The sequence below is a fragment of the Amblyomma maculatum genome, chromosome 10 (genome assembly GCF_055883805.1).
Source record: "Amblyomma maculatum isolate TAMU_Amacu chromosome 10, ASM5588380v1, whole genome shotgun sequence".
NCBI lineage: Eukaryota > Metazoa > Arthropoda > Arachnida > Ixodida > Ixodidae > Amblyomma > Amblyomma maculatum.
Window position 1 is genome coordinate 53,945,457 of NC_139353.1, and position 20,947 is coordinate 53,966,403.

At 46.9% G+C, this 20,947-nt stretch overlaps 2 protein-coding genes across 2 annotated transcripts in view; one reads left to right on the top strand and one right to left on the bottom strand.

Annotated features, from left to right (window-relative positions):
* LOC146176472 (uncharacterized) overlaps positions 1–5,123 on the bottom strand; it is an 82,881-nt gene extending 77,758 nt beyond the window's left edge. The window contains exon 1 of the mRNA XM_084582802.1: positions 5,004–5,123. The gene's annotated coding sequence lies outside the window, so the exon portion shown is untranslated. The remainder of the gene's footprint in view (positions 1–5,003) is intronic.
* Positions 1–17,337, top strand: part of LOC146176477 (uncharacterized) — a 28,723-nt gene extending 11,386 nt beyond the window's left edge. Inside the window, exons 4-7 of the mRNA XM_084581304.1 lie at positions 4,902–5,492; positions 11,838–11,898; positions 13,124–13,254; positions 14,993–17,337. Coding sequence (XP_084437430.1) covers positions 4,902–5,492; positions 11,838–11,898; positions 13,124–13,254; positions 14,993–15,342 — 1,133 coding nt within the window. The 3' untranslated portion in view covers positions 15,343–17,337. The remainder of the gene's footprint in view (positions 1–4,901; positions 5,493–11,837; positions 11,899–13,123; positions 13,255–14,992) is intronic.
* The last annotated feature ends 3,610 nt before the right edge of the window (positions 17,338–20,947 follow it).

Genomic DNA, 20,947 nt, shown 5'->3' on the forward strand with positions numbered 1-20,947 from the left:
AGCGTCTGGCAGCGTTAAATGACCCACTGCATTGCCCGGGTCAGTAACCGTATAGCCCTCGTAGGGTCAACGAACTGTGCATGTAACGGGCGCAAGGACGGCGCCGAGTGAACGAGATGAAACGGCAGGAAAGGTGGATGGGTAGCAAACAAGCCACCCAGTAGCCGTGGACCGAAGACAGGTCATGCGCAGGCACCGTCGTCACCACTCTTCCGGAGAAGGCTAACGATGCGCTTGAAGGAGTGAGCGCGGGATGGTGAAATTCACACTAGCGACTCCTGGCGGGCCGTGAATGAGTTGGTCTTCTACAAGGCAGGGACATTGACGACGTTACGATGGGAGCCACCGCGGAAATGTAGACACCAGCTCGCACAATCAGCACGCGCTCAAGACATGCGTGGCGCAGGTCATGGCTCAAGTTCTGAATGCCATACCTTTGCTGTTACACCGTACCTGCCCATTAGCTTACCGAAATGACTTGTGGGAGTGCTTATAAAGAAGCTTTAGAAATGTTTTCAGTAATTTTGCATGGGGAAGGAATAACTTTTTTTTTCGTAACGATATTTATTGACTCAGGGCATCAGTGGGGTATGAGGTGAAGAATAAGGAAATGATTAAATGAATGCAAAAAGGTTGGCTGACATTGTGAAATCCAAGAGTGAGCGATGATGTGGACCTTGCTTCCAGGCGATATACGAGGCAGGAATTACTTGCTGATAGGCCAGTTATCACCAGTTGCCGGATTAATTGGCGTTGAACATAAATACCATAATATGCTGCGCAGTATTGCATCCAAAGTATTTCAAATCAACAATTGTTTTTTCAACATCGAGCCAGCATCTGCAGCTGTTTCGCAGGCGCATTTCTGCGAAGAAAGTCTGCCCATATACCACCGGACGTTCCGCACTGCGGGGCGGAAACATTGTGACTCTTACGGTTCAGCGCGCAAATCTTTCGCGCTATGCGCGCCAACGGGAAGACGCTCGCTGTATAGAAAGTGAAAACACCTGTTCACTCTCACCGAACTGCCTATAGCATTGCGCAGCTGTTCGGCGGAGACATGACGCCACAGCTGCGCGGAGGTCCATGCTGCGTTCCTTCCACGGTAGCCTGCGGCTGTCCGATTGTCCCAGCACCGTCGCTGGTGCACTCAGGCGTCCAGCACTGCGCCGCTTTGCGTCAGAGACGTTCGTCGCCGGCCGAGCATCCCGCGGCACGAAACACAAACCGTGCATGCAAGCGGAGGCGAGACGACTAATGGCGACCACCCGCTGATATGGCGCGACGGTCATGCCCGACAGGGACTTCTTTTCTCACCTTCCCCGTGTCGGAGTAGACTCTCACCACGAAGCTCAGATCAGCCGTAGTGGTTGATTCTTCCTGCCAGGCTTTCCTGTGCAGGAAAGACTTCGGTTCCTTTGGAGTTTTCCTCACCTTCCGAACACTGACCGCACCGAGAAACTTTGGGAGCTGCCCGCGTCAACTGTAACCCAGTGCATAATAAGCCTCCGAGTGTGTCATCCATAGTCTAGTACGTTCGAGTGCGCAGAAATATGCGTGCCTAGTAGTTTTAATGCGTATTAGAATTAGAATGTGATTCGAATGAAAACCCGGCTTCCGTTTGTCGGTGCACAGCGGATACCGGAAGCAGAAAAGTACATTCCACGCCTGGATCCAGTGGAAGGAAGCATCCACGGAGGCGCGGGCAGGTGGCTTCTCTCTTGCCGCTGCTTGGGGCAACTTGGTCGTCGCCGCAGCATTTTCTTTTCGCCAGTCTTTTGCGTTGTGGTTTGGACAGCTTTTTCAATTGTCCTCCATGCGCGGAACTGTTCAAATGCAAGAGGGCGCGAAACTTGCGCACGCGTGTGCCTATACGTTTGAGCACGCGGTCAGTTTGAATCTTCCGATTGATGGTTATTGGACATCTCATTTCAACTAATTGGACAATATCCCAAATTATTTAAAAAAAAAAGGAAATATGCAAGGAAATAATTTTAACTATACCTTGAATCGTCATGCTGTAAATGAATTCAGTTCATCACCTCATCAGCACAAATCGCTCACGAATTCGGAGCCCACGTTGTAACGCTATCCCACCGCATCAACAGTTCGTGAATTTTTGCATTTAGCCCCTGTTCAAGTCTGCATGGCGACATTGGCGTGAAAGCGAATCAGCGAACTTATATTTGTACTGCAGCATGCGGCGATGCATGCCACATTCCTTGCCTCAGGCCTTTCCAATACGCTGGGCTTAGCGTGTCTGAGCAAGTCGAGCGATTCGGATAGAAATACCTTATAATACCAATTGAATATCTGGGGCCAGCGCGTCGAGAAGACGTTAGTGCAGCTACATGAGCTGGCCGTTCAGAGGTGGCTTCGAGATTCTAACCACGTACTTCCGACGTACAAGGCAAACACTGTGTTACTTGACCATCGCGGCGTGCTTAAAAGCCCAGGCTTCGACACTTAAAAAGACGCTATTCCATGATCAAGTAATACTCTTGTTTGGGCTAGTTGGTTCATCTTTGAAAGGTTATGTATACTTGCGCAAAAAACGGGACACAAAAAGGCACATAAACGACATATACGGTGCGACGTATTTCATGATGTTGATGGAAGTGTACAAAACCCTCTAATGAGAAAGCCTGCCATCATAATGATTCAGTAAGCAGCAAGACACGCCGAGGCGTAGTTGGGATTGCGTAGTTGATATTGCGTTTATTCGCTCGTCGCACCAACACGACTACAAAGAACAACCCCTTCCTAATCCAGCCTGTCGATGGTGTGATCAAAGAGGCGTGCTAGAAATTGCGTTATAGATTGCCGCCATGATATCTTTTTGTCGCTATTTCTCTATCAGCTGAATTAATAGTCCCCGCAACGGGGTTTGAACCAAGGAGGTGATCGTAGGTCGTAGTCAGCGGGTATAAAATTATTTGACGTTCTTGTGATTAATGAACATTGCATATAACGATTCAGAGTCAGTATGTGCAGCTACAAGCTCACTAGGGACTCATTTCATTTACTCAATGAAAGCGGGAGCATTGAAGTTCTCTGTCAGCAGAAAAATTGGCGTTATCGGTATTGGCGTTCTGAGCAAAAATACTGTACGTAACACATGGAGTGGAGGACTTGAAAAATGATTCAGACATTAGAAGTCTCGTGATTCGAAGGCCGCATCATGACTCAAAAAGTTATTTTGGTGTTAAAATAGTGCATAAAATAAATGAATTGCGCTGAACTGAGAATTAAGGTAATTATTCAGGAACCTAAGAAACCTTGGGTGGCTACATACACGGTACCGCTAGTCCACTTAGGCAGCTTCGAACGGCTTGGATAAAGCAGGGCTTTATACGTATGTTGGGTGGTGTTTCAAAAACGTTTCATATCACTGCGGCCGCCCAAATTGGAGGAATGCGCAAGCACGTCACGCGTTGCTATAGGCTGAGCCATGACGACACTGCTGCAGCTACAATAGCAACCCCGTCATTTTTACGTCATATATTCATTCCGCATTTCTGGATGCCTTTTTCCCTTTGCTTTAATTACACTTCATTTGATTAATTAACATCCTTTACACACTTATACTTTCACTCGTTTGTTCGGCTTTTTCATGTCCAAACACGTCCATTTCCGGTTTTATGACGTCGCACACTGACGTCACATTCCACGTCGACGTAAATACGTCACTAATCCGACGTCTTCATAGGTCGTGTGGCCGGAAATGAGGTCCCACGTGATCACTTTGGAGTCTGGACGTCGACATTACCCCGTTTTGGTATTTCGACATCTAGTTGATTTAATTTGATCTGATTAATTAACTATGGAATCCACATACACCAAATTTCAAGCTCGACCAAGATCAAGCTGCTACTTAACCTAAAGTCTCGCTTAGGATAGCGCGCAATTGGTAACCGGTGTGTGATCTCAAGACTAACTGACCTGTTCACAAATTATGTGTAGTAATTAATTACAGTTAATTGGTTAATTATGATTAAAATTGAACTTTGCAGTACATCAAACCACATAAGACATAGTTAGGTCAGTGGTCTCCTTTATTCTTGGCTCGCTGGCAATGTTGTATTGCCTAAAAAAGGATAAATGAAATAAAACGAAAATATATCATTGCATAGTTTATGCCATGTATAATTGCATGCATAATTAACACCGTTAATTACGATTGAAAATTGAACCTCACACTATGACATCATATATGATTATATAGCTTATGTGGAGTAATACTGTACTTGACTAAATTTAGGTATTAATTACAGTTATTTAGTTATGGTTATTAAAAATTTAACATTATGCCGCAGCATTAAGTCATACACCATTCATATCTTATGTTGAGTATGACTGCACTACACTACATAATTGCAGGTCTTAGTTAACTACCTTTATTTCATGAACTGCGATTAGTATTGTGCTGTGCTTCACCGGCACATAACCAAGGACTGAGAAACCTCTTCAAAAATTGCGCGTCGTAATTACTTACAGTAAGTTTGTTAATTATGATTAAATATTGGACTGTGCTGTACTTCTAATCATAGCAATGGATAGCTTAATCAAGCATAATCGCACTCACTGAGCTAATTTCAGGTCCTGAATAAACACCGCGTAATTTGTTAAATGCGATTGAAAAATGAACTGTACACTACAGTAAGTTATATATCGTGAGACAACGTAATTTTGTTGAAAACATTGCACTTGACTAATTTTAGGTATTAGTTACAGTGAATTTATTATGATAAATTGAACTTTATTCTCGAACATTAAGTTATATATCTTTGATTACTGTCGAGTATGATTGCACTACTCTAATTGCATGTTTCAGTTAATTACCATGGGTTATTTAAATATGATTATAAGTTCAGATTCTTTCTCGTGCGCCACGGACGCAGCCTTCCGGCGGGATCGCAGTCGGAGGCCCCTCGTGGAGCGGTTCCGGACCCTGGGGGCCTCCGAGTGGCTTCTAGAGCTGGCCAGCCGCGTGCTCGACATACCGGAGCGCTGGATCCAGCGGCGTACCGACGACCGGCGCGCCTTCCCGGAAATGGGCGCCCTGGTGCGGCGCTTCACGATGCAGGAGTTGCTCGCCGTGGGCACCGCGTGGCACCATCGGAGCATGCCGGGGCTGGAGCTCGACTACCGCGTCATCTGCGTCGAAGGGTTCGCCGGAGCCAACTGCAGCGAGCGTTGTCCCGCTCCCAACGAGAAGAATGCCCGCTTCCGCTGCCTGGACGGTGGAGGCGGAGCCAAGCAGTGCATGGACGGCTGGGCGGGCGCCGAGTGCGAGCGGCCCGTCTGCGCCGAGGGCTGCGACGCCGAGCACGGCTTCTGCGAAAGGCCCGGCGAGTGCCTGTGCCGCATGGGCTGGGAGGGCAGCCGCTGCGACCGGTGCACTCCCATGCCAGGGTGCGTGCACGGCTCCTGCAACGCTAGCTTCGAGTGCAACTGCCTGCCCGGATGGGACGGATTCTTCTGCAACCGGCGTAAGTTGCACTTGGTGGTTGGTTAAACACCTGTCTTTGTTTATGGAGCAGTGTGCCTCTGACGCATTCGCACTGTTGTCGATGACTTCGTAGGGGGCCGCATCCAAGACGTGCCACTTCATTTATTATATAGCTTTTACAGAGGCTTTGCAGCACACCTTTCTCAGGCTAACTTACGTGGCCAAACAGATACTTTGTTCAAGTGTGCTTGCTGATGAGTTAGCACACAATTTTTGATTTATTTCTAATATATGTGGTGTAAATAGTTGGTATTTATTAAAATTGAGTGCCTGCATGAATTGTAGTCGGCAAATATTCTGCGTGAATCTGCCATTATCGCAGCAGTTCCAGATTTTGCAGGCACTGTACGCAGCAAACGAAAAGGACACTTTTCTACTGCTACTGGGTTTTTTGTTAACTAAAACGAAAATGTGGCAGTTCGCCCATCCGGTGGTGTGAAACCGCTATTAATGGGCAATTTATCTTCGCAAAGTGTGAGAACTACGTGGCCAGCCGCGGTGATGGTGAGCCCGAACGAAACTGTGTGGCTTTCGTAAAACGCTGCTATTGGTGCGGTTCTCTGCAAACACCAGCTGTTTCTAGGCCCTGCTAATCAAACGAGAACCCACTCGCCGTCGTTGGGGCACTGCAGGTCGAGATGTAAGGTTCACAATGTCGGGTAGTCGGACATATATAGGCGCTGTTATTTTTATGCCCTAGGTCTTAATAGTGAAAAGCGAGTGCGCTGTTTCGAAGGTAGGAAAGGTTAAATGAGGATGCATTTACGTTTAAATTAATACTGTCACGGAAGACTGACGACGTAGTAGAAGTGCAACGGGTAAGTGGAAAGAAGTGGGAGTGGGGGCGGTTGAACTACTGAACACTGACTTCGTATATCTGGAGCGACCCCGTCTTGAATGAAGGCTTTGCCCTCCAACTGTATATTCTTGCAATATCGGCATTTAAATATTCGCCCGACGTTTCCTTCCTTCTCATACATTTTTATTAGCCTTTCACGACTTTACATATTTCAAGGAACCCCGCCAGGAGTGGTTAGGGCACTCGACTCTCTCGCAGAAAATATCCACTTCCAGCCAAAGAGCTCTCCAAAGCGGAGGAAGTTAAATGGCGACGCCTACAGACAGGTACATATAACACACCAGCCAGTTGAAACACAATATACCCGGGGTTCTGTGACCCCAAATGCAAATGTTGTGGAGAGAAGGCAGGCCTGTACCACATGATGTGGACCTGCCCACACAACCTCCAGATGACCCGAATGCAATGCCAACAATTGAGGGGTGGGAGGCTGCCCTATCCAGCTCTGGACTAGAGGCCCAACGGGCTCTCGCGTGCGGATAGCAGCGGCAGCCGCCGGAGTCCCGGACTAGGCTCCCTACCTACACATCCCCCTCCCTTAAATCTACTCAATAAAGTTTTCACTCACTCATTCACACTATACTGTGCCCAAGGACGCGGGGTCGAAGCCCGGCCTCGGCGGCCGCTTTTCGCTGGAGCAAAAAAGAGTGGAGGCAGTGTGCTGTGCGATGTCAATGCACGTTAAAGAACCCCAGGTGGTCGAAATTTCCGGAGTCCTCCACTACGGTGTCTCTCATAGTCGCAGTCGATTCGTCGGCGTTACTGGTGTAGTGAGCGAAAAATCACGATCATTCCTCCGGTGTGTGGCAGCGGGCGGTAGATTGCTGATTGCATCGCCAAGGGCACCGATGGGTCGGAGCGTGTTAAGTGTAAAGTTCTACATTATCGGGGACACTTAACTCAGCTATCTCATGTCATACAACGCGCCGAGTTGGCAGGACTTACCAGCTCGGCCATGTCTGCTGCCCCAATTTGTATGGGACCTGCCAATGCGGGCGGCTCCTTGGCAGTAGGAAAGAAAAACGGGAACCGAGCCCTCCTGGACCCTGTGATCCCGATTCAGACACACTGTCTATATACTATATATATATATATATATATATATATATATATATATATATATATATATATATATATATATATATATATATATATATATATATATATTTATATATATATATATATAGGTCACGCAGGCACTTTCATATGGCTTGTTTACAGCAGGGCTTTACATCTTTGTCCGGGTGGGGGACATTCTACATGGTGCAGCAATGTATGAATGTAGGCTAAAAGGTTGTGTCAGGATATAAGGGCACAATTGAATTAAGAGGTCATAATTAGGCAAGCAGCCAAGTTCGCGTACGTGCAAGAAACGGGAGCCATGACCACTTTCGCGCCATACCCTTACATACGGAGTGTTGTCTCTCAGTCCTAAATTTATTCTGCACTCCTGGAAACCACGCGTACGTGTCAGCATTGCGGGACGCTGGCGGTTGGTAATGCGCTCCCTGACTGCGCTCTGTATTTTCTTTGTGTTTCCTCGTGCGCTAAGGCCGATCTCTGCCGTCTTAGGTACGCGACTCACGACGTTTGCTCGGTCTATTCTTTTTGCCACTCTGCTCCCATTTAGAACCTGCCGCTCGCAACGCCGCCACGATCCATCAAACAGCTGCTTTCACCTCGCCGAAGGTCGGCTGCAGTAAACAAATTGTCGGGCCATTATTCGAATTGACGGCGTGAAGCAGTGGCAGCAGAGTTGCTGTTACTCATCGTACTGGGCTGCTGCGGGATGGGGAGCGGACATTGCACACTTTCGTTCACTTTCAGTGACAGAGAGTTGCGCTTAAGCGCACGGCGCTGGTGGCATATGACTTAGCGCGCTGCACCTCATTCCTTTTCCGCTTACATTCATCCGTTGGTATACTCATGGTTTGGAAGTGCCTCGAGCAGCGCAAAGCGTATAGTTTACAGAAACTATGCCTTGAGCAGTGGAAGGCGAAGCTGGCTCACACAGAGCTCCCCCTTCAGCATAATCTGTCAGGCCTGCAGGGTCCCGTACTTGCTTATGGTTTTCCAGGCATGGGTGAAGAATCCGTGTACTTATTTTATATTAATGAAGTTTTTTCCCCTCTCTCTCCAGTGATACCCACTCACTTCTCCATTCATCTCTACGGCTACGCTGCCCTCTTCTCCCTCTTGTGATGAGACTTTAGCACTCAGCGTCGGCCTAATCGTTTTGGCATAATGGCCTTCCGTGTGAAGCTTCAACTTCCAACGTTGAAGCAGGCGTATTGGCCCTATCTACTGAAGTCGCACTAAAATGCCGTTGTCGGTGTTGTCTTTGCAATGGAGTCGATTTCACTATGGCAGGACAAATTGGAAGAAAACTTTGGAGCAGTATTTTTGATTATTTGCTATGCGTACAACGCGAAAGAGACGTATTGGACTCGTATATTTAGCATGTGGATTTGCTGAATTCATTATGCTCAAAAATTCTCCCAGAGCTACCTTACATGAGTATACTGTCTCTTCGTTCAAAGCACGAAACAAAACCTTGGCGGACCTCCAATCGTGCCGTTTGAAATGCGTCGATTAACAGCTGTCTTATTACAAATATAGATACTTCGACCATACTCTGAGAAATTATGATCAGTGTGCTGAAAGGCAAGGAATACCTGCGTACTTCAGAGATATCTGCGTTCGCCGCCACGTACCGGACTTGGAAACTGGACTGAACTCTCGGCTTGCTCTATTAAGCCTTTATTGCTTGGAGCGCAGATAATAATAACCAAATGAAAAGGAGGAAAAGCAGCTGGGGAGGACCAGACAGCTCCAGATCTGTTAAAATAAGGCTGGAGAGATTGCGCTAAGAACGACTTGGTGGACACTTAAGCAGCTCCTCCTTAGGGTATGATAGGGGGCAGCGTTGAGGACCAGACAGCTCCGGATCTTAAAATAAGGGTGGCAAGAGTGTGCTAAGAATGACTTTGTGGACACTTAAGCAGCTCCTCCTTAGGGTATGATGGGGGCAGCGTTAATGGCTTCCGTCTGCGGGTCCCCTTGCATAACCGCGTTCGCATACATGCACTTTGCTGCTCACTTGCTTAGTCATTAACATCTTAAGGGAGGCCTGCATTACTTCACTCACACTAATGAGTATCAATGATGACAGGACAAACGTATGGGATAAGCATGCAGTGGTGAGCTACAGCATTATGGAAAGACCACCGGACATAGACACAAAGGTCCGTTTTAACGTACGCTGTACGAACAAGGTTGCATGTTAAACGGGTAGTCAGTCTGACTCGTGATCCTGGGGTTCGACGGCTATCTTTCCATCTTAAAGGAGCTGTCCGAGTTGGCAGCTCCTGGCACGTGGTCCCGTGACGTTGCACAACCCGCCTACCGATTAGCGCCCTGCCCTATCACCTGCCCTCTACCATGCACATTCCAGAAACATGCTCGCGATGTTTGGCAACGACAGTATTCTGGTTACATCAGCCTTTAGCGAATATATGTCGTATGTGTCGTGCACCATGAAGACAAAGCCGCAGCAAATTTCTTGTTTGCTCATCTCCTATGTTCCCTGTATTCCAATTGTGCATTCAGTGTTATAGTGCGGCTTCCGAAATACTGGGCCGCGAAATATATGTTATTTAATACGAGCTATCTTTGTACTGTTCATTGATGGACCTATAATGATTTTAATGCGGAAACGTTACTAAGCCCTTTACGATAAAGGCCGTCGGCGTGTGCAAAAATGGTCAAATAACATCCCCTCTGGCAGGTTGTGTTCGGACATGAAATGTATGCTTAGAGGTGGCATATCTATCTGTCTGTCCAGTCCTCAAAAACAGGCTGGGGAGTTGGCAGCTAGGTTATATAGCAGGGCAGTAATTGGCCAGCTGTTAGTGTGTCGTCATGCAATCGCATATAATGGTTAAATTTTCAGAAGCTGCAAACTATACAGCAACACATTTGAGATGGCAATCGAATCCACCGGGGCCGGTGGATCTTGAGTCAGACACGGCTGTAGGCAGTGACGTTCGTAAGGCTTGGTGAAAGCCGGCCTTCATATTTCTGTCCCTATTGCACACTTCGACGGTATAAATCGCAGTACCCCTCACGAGCAAGAGTCTAGTAGGTGGTAGATGGCAGGTGATTTCCAGGCACTGATTCATAGCATACAATTCATGGCATGAAATTCGATTGACATCACCACGCCTGTGTGTGGTACCGCAAAGTATATAATATAACACGTACAGTCATGAATGTTGAAACGTAATGGTCTAGGGTTATGAACCATATAATTGTGCAACGTATAGCATCACTCTTTACATTACTAGGGACGTACTGTAATGTGTAGAGTATGCACAACTCATATTAATTGTATCGATTTCGCTTTATAACACGCAAGCATTCTTTAGTGTATTTGTCGATTTTGTTTTTCTTTGCCTTTCCCCTCGGTTGTAGGCATCTAAGTGCTCTATAGTACGCTTAAACTTTCACAGTTAGCGCCGTGTCTACACTGAAATTTTATGCACACAGTTCTGGCTTGGAGTGTCAGAACGTTCTCGCTCGTAGGATAGGAATATTTCTTCAAGTGTTCCAAACTTCTCGGCGCAATTTTTGCAGCAGGGTTGCACTAACAACATTTATTTCATCAGGACCAGTGGTGACTCTCCTAGCTTGTCGGTTGACTCAGCTAACTTTGTTTTAACATAGTTCGAGCCTCGAAGCGCTATCTCTTGGCCAGTGTCGTGTGCAATATTTTGCCTCATTGTGAACATTGCATTGGCATTCTTGACTTACTGGAACGTTATTCAGCGTTCCGTAGAGCTATCTGGTGATGCACCAGTTACAAAATTACAGCACATAAATCATGTCCCTTCTTGACCACCTTGCAGCACGTCAGGTTTTCCTGGTTGAACCGTGTTGGAAATGCGACAATTTCGTAGCTTTATCTAAAAGCGAGAGATTTTCCTGTAGTTGTGTAGTACTTTTTGTAGTGTAATTTTTCTGTAGCACTAATTTGTAGTTCGGGAGTCCTTTTCTGTGGTAACTACACAAACTTCTGATGTAATTACTACATAATTTTGTATTCTCACAACAGTTTCCCTGCCAAAAACACTGCACAGAAGTTCTGTTATGGTAGCAGAAATTTTTCTACGGTTCTTTTCTTTTTACCATCGGTTCAGCGTCAGATATTTGCTCATCATCCTCTTATACCTTTTTAGTAGTCGCGTGCACTTCATCATATTACCGCCTGTGGCACGAGAGCATAAAAGCTTTCTCATTTAGTATCAAGAAGGATGCCTATTACTGAAACGTGATGTTTACGCAAATGGTCAGGTAATAAAAATAACTCTATGTTTCGAAAAGTGTCTGTTTCACGAAATCACTGAAACTTCCTTGTAGTTACCACGTAAACTGCGTTCACGTGAAAGCATTTCATTTCTCCTGCAGCCATGTGCGGTCAAGGCTGTCACGCGACCCGGGGCTACTGCGAGAAGCCGGGACAGTGCAGGTAAGTTCTGGTAGTTTTGCACTTGCACTCGTCTGCACTCTCGACGCCTTTTTTTTTTTTTTTGAAAAACTGCACAGTGAAAGAGAGTGTCGGCCAGTTTATTATAACAGGATCGAAATGAAGTTAAAGCTTTATTTCAGCAGTGATTTGATTGCAACCGAAATACCGTACAAGACACGAACATTTCCCTTTGGGATTAATTTCTTCTGTAAACAGCGCCTATCAATATCTGCCTCGCGGTGCCCGTTTGCAGACAGGGGCCTCCGTCTAGGGGGCTTTAGCTTCAAACGATGTGCGTCCCCTGATGGCTGTTATTCTCCGCCTGAGGCATCACTTTTGTATACCTCTGAGTCTGCCATTTTAAGCTGCCAGTTTCAAGCGAGGTACAGCTACGCCTAATATGAACTGCAACAGTTTGACCGCACCGTTGCAGGGTTAGCTGCTTTGAAATACGAGGAATGTACATGCAGCACCATGCAGGTAGGACCACTGAATGGTAATCCCGCCCCCCACCTTTTTCAGCTTAAAGCGGCTCTGTCAGATGACTGCCTGCTCTAACTGCGTGGAAATGGCACTCCCACCAACGCACATTTGTTGCAGGCCATATCATGCTCTACTGTATAGGTATCTCTACGTTACTTCCCGCAGCAGTAGCAGGCTGTCACAGACAAGTGGACAGATGGTAGCGGTGCTTCGTGGACGTAGTTTTAATGTTCCTCTAGGCAGGTTTTATAAGCGAGCTCGGGGACCAAAGGCATTTCTGGCAGGCACAGTACTGAATGCAGTATCTGGCTCAATATAAACAGTGCTCAAGAAACAGGCGTCGGTTCCCTGGTACATCTAATTGAGCGCCCAGTGCATAAAAAATTGCGTATGCGTCCTGCGCTGCTTGATGTTAGCCTTTTTTTTAGCTGCTGTTCAACTTTGCAGTGCCTTCGAAAGACATTCTGCGATGACCTAGTTAAGACGTGTTGACGCTGCATATGCTTCTCCGCTTCTCCACGGGCGTCATAACTTGCATACCCTTTATCAGACGTTTATCAGACGTTTACCCTTTAGCAGAAGTTTATCTGTGCGATAGCATCTCGCGAAAACGTTTTCATTACGACATGCAACTGCGCCTCGTGCGTTTATTACAGTCATATTGTGGCGTACGTAGCCTGGCCTTGACATTGCGGCGCTAACGACTTTCGTCTGTCACCCCTTTACGCGTGCGCCTCTGCAGCTGCCGGTTCGGCTGGCAGGGTGCCAAGTGCGACGAGTGCAAGCCCCTACCCGGATGTCTGCACGGACACTGCACCAAGCCACTCGAGTGTATCTGTGAACCAGGCTGGACGGGCATCTTCTGCCACATTCGTGAGTACGGAGTACACTGACGCGATGGATGCCTTGGTAGTCTGTAACAGAAAGAAACAGGAAAGCGGGCATGCGCGGTGGCTTGATGAACGTCGGTACGGTGACAGGGTCATGCATAGGCGTCATTTTGTGAATGGAAATGCCGCTTCTCTCGCCACTTTATCGCGGTGGAGTTGCAGTGCGCGAACAAAAGCTGAGTTTAATGTACGAAAAGATCAGCTGTGTTGTTACCCAGAGCTATGGAACATTGTAGAAACTGCATGGAGGATCATCAGCTTTGCGGAATGATTTCGAATATATGCCAAATATTTCATGTTGGGAAAGGTTGAGAGTCACCGGAGAAGGGGTAGGCAGCGAACGCGATGGTTAGATGGCATCCTCGAGGCGCTGCAGATGAAGTTATGTGATGTTAGGAAGATAGTGAGAGGCCGGAAAGCGTGACGTGACATGGTCTATAAGGTCACGAAGAGTCGGACACGACTGAACGACTGAACTGAACTGAATAATTGGACTGGCCTGAGCCAGAATGCCGGTTGTGGTCACTGTCGTCAACGGTTCAATATAGACAAGGTCGCAAACGGTTCTTATATTCTTCCACTGTCATTTGATTTGCTGATTATAGCATTAATGCTTGCAGAGCTGTACTTTCGATCTAGACATATATGTGCCTTTTGGTAGGGAATTTGGTACCGGATTAAGAGACACCTCCGTACTTGTTCTTGTCTTTTCCAATTGTTTTTTTTTTTATCTTCCAATGATTTATTTTTGTAGTCTTTATGAATATTGCAAATAAAGGGCTAGTTTTAACATATGTACCAGATAGCATATAGAAATGCTATTTTAGATAACAACAATATATAGAACTGTCATAATGCAGCACGTAATATATTCTCTATTATAGTAGGGCACAACTTACAAGTCAGCTGTTGCCAACAGCAATCAAGGACGCGAAGGCTGTTGTCTCCGTTAGCCAGTCAGGGCAGTAAATGTAACTGACATTTATTTTTTCATTCAGTTAAACATGTCAGAGGCATTATTAAAATGATTTCGCTCATAGTTTCGCCTTCTGATTAGCTTCTTGTTTAGGCGGCAAGAACAGCTTTAACAGCCGCAAGTTTATCGTAAGTTCAAGGTGAGAAAACACGCACGGCCACAAGAAAGGTAACGGGACGGAGCGCCCGTTACCTTTCTTGTGTCCTTGTGCGTTTGCGCGCCTTGAACTTACGATAAACTGCCACCAACTAGCCCAACAATCAAGCTGCTAGTTTCTTGCCCCAAGAGACTCTGTGTCGTGGCATAGATATGGACAGACTACACAGAAGTTGTATCTCACTATGAATATTAGTTGTGGCCCATTAAACTGCTCACCGAGTTCTTTTCCTTCTCGAAGTATCATTCATAATTCCCTTGTAGTTTCCTATGTTTTGTTGACCTCTCTCGTCTGCAAGTCTTTTAGTTTCCTAAGATAAATTAAGATTGGTTTGTAGGAAGGAAAACGCGCAGTATCTGTCACAAGTTTTCTGCGGACGCCTGAGCCATGCCGTAAAGAAAGGGAGGAAGGTGGGAGTGAAAGTGGAAAGAGAGAAAGACTGCGTAGTGGAGGGCTCCGGAATAATTTCGACCACCTGGAGATCTTTTGATGTGCACGGACATCGCATATATGCACTGTCAAGTATTCGTAGACGTATTCGTAAACGAATTCCCAGCTTCTGCTCCCGATTTTCCCCATTCGTTGCAGCTGTGTGCTCTCCCAAGTGCCACCCCGAGCATGGCTACTGCGCACGACCCAACGAGTGCCGCTGCCGGGTAGGCTGGATGGGCGAGAACTGCAGCCAGTGCTGTCCCTACCCGGGATGCCGCCACGGCACGTGCGGCAAGCCTTGGGAGTGCGCCTGCGAGCCCGGATGGGGCGGCATGCTGTGCGACAAGCCGCTGCCTGCCTGCGAGGCCAAAGAGAAGCCGCCATGCGCCGAGGGTGCCTCCTGCGTCGACATGCCGGATGGAGGCTTCAAGTGTGTCTGTCCAGAGGGCGCGCATGCGGCAAACTGCAGCGCCGCGGCGCCGCCACAGCAAAGCATGATGCGGTAGCACGCCGCAGGGGTAACGCGCGTGCCAAACCGTATTTATTTCGGGAGGGGGGGGAGGGGGGGGGAGCGATGTGTAAATACAACAGCAATTACCAGGCCGACTACTATGAATGCGCAGTAAAAAAGTTAGTGATTCACGATTCCGTAGATCGACAAACGAAGCAGTCACTAATCACCTAATCCCCCGACCCATTCTAGAGACACGCTCATGAAGCAGAGGGGGACAATGCGCTAACTCGAGCACAGCGTTCGGTAGTGAACAGCAACATTGCTTGTGCCAGAGAGATATTCATTTCCGGAGGATACACGTACGCACGAAGAAGGGGTATAGTTTTGAGCACGGTGGTTTTGAGAAAGGGAGAGTATATGGACCATCTCATTAGCCATTTCGCGAGGGAGAGGAGGGCGTGAAAAAGAGAAGCTAGGGCATGTACGCACCACGCATGATCAAGGGTGTGCTCTGTTACAGGGCCGTATTATAAATGCGCCGTCATGCATTCTTGCTAGTATCGGCTACTTCCGATCCCCTAAAACTTTAAAGCAGAGCTGAGCATTCATTTTGCTTCCCTAGCCAATTCTGAGCATGTGAAATGACTCATTTGGCCCATGACTCATCGAAGATGGCCGCCCAGTGTTTTGCAAACTATAAATTGTTTTTCCACATGAGACAAGCGTCGTGGTGAACTGGTCGACGCGTTGATTCATTTGCGAGGTTATATTTTCAGTATGCCAGTAGTTTGATAATGAGTTTGGAATTGGCGTAAGTCACACCTTCACACAATACATCCGTTTTTAAGCAGCATACAGCTATTTATTGCTTACTGCATCAATTCTTCCAAGTCATCAGGCTACTCTTGTGACCACCCGACATACTAAAGTCCGGTAAATCAACATATTTTGGGATGTTTTCGAATACATTTGCATTATTTATATCCACTACTATATTAACCTTACAGGTCTAACTAAACGACCGAACATTTAGTGAACTATCGTTGCATCTAACATTCCATTTGTTAGCCTATACTGGCTAAACTGCTCTGCCATATCCCAATCAGTAATCATTCATGTTCTATATAGCCTAGAAGGACGGACTTCATACCCCTAGTGAGGACAACTGGGTCGAGTTCAGCATTAGGGCTACAATTTACAGGTGCTGTTATACTTCTAATTATAAACTTCAGTCAATAAAAAATAGTCCTTGCTTCAAGGTTTCATTTGTTTCAGGGGCGTCACAAAGGAGCTCCTGTTAAGTGAACCTGATGAGTGCATCCGAAACGCAGCTATCTGGTCGATGAAGCTATCTGTAGACAAAACTTGTCCTTAAAATAGGCGCATTGGGAGCTGTATAGAAACATTCGCATCAGTGTAAAAGGCAGTTTTGGGGATTTCTGACACACGTATTCGTACATGCAAGCTGTGCGGTTTGCCATTGAAGAGCTTCCCTAGGTACTAAGGCTCACATTTCAATGCCATGCGCAGCTACAGGCTGGTTACGAGTGAAGAATGCACTGTGATGATGTACTGAAGACTGCATGATACACTTATAACTCTGCGGTTTCGTCACCATGTTGTCCTCTCGTTGTCAGCCCGGTGGACGTACTACTTGGTTTTCATTTGCACTCGCATAATCTGCAAAATGTGTTCAACATCGATGATGAGCTGCTCCGAGCCAAACTAAGGTGCCTTCTTTGATTTCTTTTTTATAATGCATTGTTCATCCTTTTTCATTTGCGGTGTAGGCAGCAGTGCACAAAGCAGATCCCGTCTGTGCCGACATTTATCACTGGGCGACCCGCAATGTCATGCATGTAATGAAGGTGCGTGACGCCACTGCTGCGGTGGACCGCATAATGTAGCTGCACTTCAGCGCATTAGCGAAATCTCACTCACTTTCTTATAACTCTGCTTTTCTTCCCGACTTCACGCGCGAGATTTCCTTCTTGATTGTTTTCTACCGAAACCATTCTGCATCTCAATAGAGAGATTTAGCTTACCGTTATCCGCGATCCGCCACCGTGACACTCTACCGCGCGTGGGCGCGGTAGAGTGTCACGGTGGCGGCTGACCAATCAGCTCAAGCTGATTGGTCCCGACGCGAAAGGTCTATGTGCAGACATCAAGTATGTGGCGCCATCTATCGGCGTCAAGGGGATCTGGGCATGCGCAGTGGAAGGCGTGGTGGCGGTTCACGGTAGTGGATCGCGGTAAACTAAATCTCTCTAATATCTTTTAGAGCGCAGCTCTTCGCCGGTTGATCCGCGTCACCGTCGGTGCCGATGTAACTGAGCGAGAGTCACGAGCCTAACTTCTAAGAAGAGAAAGAAGAGTCACGAACTCCGCGCCGCTCGCTCATAGGACATCCGCGACGGCCCGCCGGGCAAAGCATGGGGGTATGGGCCTCGCCAATGCTGGCGTCAACGAACATCCAGACGCTCTCTCTCTCTCTGGCTCCCCTACTACCGCGCCCTCCCCTCGCGTTATCTTTCGCTTTGTAAAAAAAGCTCAAGAGCTGGGCTCAAATTTCACATTAGGGAATTCGTAATCGTTCTCAGATTTCTTTTTTCTCAAATCTCTTAAGGCTGTCTCCGCCCCTTTTTTTCCATATACCGTTCATCCGTCGAGAACAACGCGAAAACGCCTCAGCGCCTCCTGCTGAGCGGCCCTCAAAACACTGGACATATATTTTAGTTAAGATAGATGCATATCATTTGATACAACTATGTGTTCTCTGTTTCTCGTCTTGGTTCTGCGGGGCAAATGTCTCATATCTTCCACCCCCACCCCCTCAAGTTCCCCGATGAACCAGGAGCGCATCGCCAGGTGGCGTTCGCATGCGGCACGTTATGCTTCGGAATTTGGAAGTGGTCAGAGACTTTTGTCCCCGACTGCTCATGTTCGGGTGGAAATATCGCGTAGACTTTCCCATACTCACATACAGTGCAGCATCCTTTTATAGTTATACGGCGTCTTCGTGAAAGATTAAATTGTGCCCGCTGAGCTAGGAGGAAAGGTTTTCCGGTCGTTCGGTGCACCGTTGTTCGGCGCGTCGATGCCTCCTTCGGTCAACTCTACATCAGAAGAATCAAAAAGAGAGCGCCATTTTTTCAGCAACGACTTTCACGTTCCGCAAGGAATTGGTGCCAAACGAAACGGGCCATCCGCGTGTGCTGGGTCCAGAACTAATGCATCAACGTATTCAGAATAATTTGCATTATTTATCTTATTATTTTATTTTAGTCGCGCATGGTACGTACGCATTCACATGGGCTCTCACTAACGGAGCGGAAAATGTCCTTTCATTTGGGAAATGCAGCGTGGTTCAGACAGAAATGAAGCGCATTTGCGCCATTCCTTGCGGCAAATATTCAGCAAGGTCCAGTGTCCCGGCAGCTACGCTATTTTCATTGATGCCACCATCAAAGTGTCATTCAACAGTTCACACAGCGGACGCTGAGTGCAACCTTTGCCTTCGCATCCTTTTTACTTATTTATTTATTATTTATTGCAGTTAAGAAAAAATGCGACCGGAACCGCTTATCGTTCCTTTTTCCTGTATGGGGCTCTACAGTTCACACTGGCGCCTTTTGGATGGGGCTCATATCTCTAAATTGTCTGTACTTATTTATTACCAGCTACATTAAAAAATGTTGCGTCTGAGGTGTCGTTTGTCCATTTTCTCGTCCTCTCAGAGCCCCAATGCTATCTAGAGTGGAGCTCGCAATGGCTTATGTATATACAGCCCACTCTCGGTACGTGGCCTCTGGCTTGATCACGTGTTCAAGATGCACATAGAATGAATTCATCAATGATAAAAAAGGCAAATGTAGTGCCGCTCGGAGCTAAAGTGAACACACTCTGCACACGTGAGCAAGTATGGGCTATATCCTCCAGGTGTCCCAGCTAAATGGGACCAAGTTGGGTGCCTCGATGCGGCGCTGACGTCGAGGCACCCTAGGACCAAGCTTCAGCTTTCAAAAAGGTGGAACGGTCCTACGCCCCGTTGAACCAACTGAGTGCTGCTGATGATCTCGTGACATAGTAGTAGTTCGTCATTTTCATAAAATATCTAAACTGCGGTAATTTTTTCGCTGACTGAAATTAATGAGGAAATGGTAATTATCTAGCTTTTCAATTTTGGCCTGAGGAAAAAAAGTTTCAATTCAGATGTTATAGATCATCTTGAAGAACAGGTGGATAAAATGTTTGCGGTACCATTTACGCAACTTTATTTACTATCACGTGACCGACTGCAAGCTGTTGCATCTCCCTTGCCCACTACACACTCAGAGCCCCTTGTCCGCGCGGGTCCGGGAAAAACAAGCGGATTTTGTTGTCTGAGACACATCGTGGAACTCTGAACTATCGAATGCAGGCTTTTATAATGCAGGACTTAGCTCTGGAGGCCGACAAAAAAAAAAAAAAAACAGATCTACTTTACATAAATGGCAGCTTGGTGTATGTACTTCAATGAACTAGCTGTTTCTCAGGAGGATCTACATTTTTTGAATTGACGCCTTGCTCTTGAAGCCGATAATTAGGAACGCAGTTCATTGACGTTTACTGATTAACTAACATTTAAAAACGAAAAATACTGCAGACTAAGCGAAACAACTCTCAACAGCCCTTACATATGGTTTCGCAGGGATACACTCCGCTGTCTTTAAATGTCTTAACTTAGATACCTGGCCTTCGGAAAAAAGTATCAACATTGCTCTGGAGAACTAAATTTATATTTACACCTGCACACAGCTTGGAAGGCTTCTCGATGACACCTACTTGGCAAAGAGGTTTGTTATCGTGTAAGTAATAAACGCTTACGGAGCCACCACAGCTCGTCTGGCGATTAGCTGCGAGTCACAGGATTGCGGGCTCTATCTCGGACGCGTGGTACGTAGCCGCCTCGTATATCTCCGTACGTGGCATTAGACCCTACGTGCCAAACAACCGTTGACTGCGTGCTAATTGGACGAACTGTTTTATATCTATTCGTGTTTTAGTACATGAACTGGCTCAGGAATGGCTGTTTTTCAGACCAGTGCATTTCAAACAGCCTGCAAGGTAGTTTATCAGAAGCTGTTGCATACATGAGACATTTTTTCCCTAGACAGACACTTACACCAGACCTCTTCCGTAGAAGTGTTGCACAACACCCTATAACGTCGACGCTAGGACTGTCTCTGTAAACCACGTTCATCACAATGCCCATCATCGCAACGGTATTCCTGGACCAACGTGAGCTGAAACACAAGCAAATAGGTGCTCCACCAGCTGGGTCAAAATGATGCCTTTACACACATCCCAAACGCCTTCCTTTATTTCATCGCCAAAGTTGGCCAGGGTGGATCCTCTCATAACGCGCCAGCACCTCGCTCTACAACTTTCGCCCCCCCTCCCCCCTCCTCCTCCTCCTTCAACTCTACATGTCCTTCTAGATGGGGCTCTGGTCACTACGGAATAAAATACAACGGATGTAATCTCTTTGTGACACTTCTCCAAGCAGCCCTTCACCAATGGCTGGAGGATTATACAACTAGGAGGAGAAGCGGGTCAAGTACGCAAATGCAGAAGACAGGCTCATCGAAATACATAACTTCCCTTCTTCACAC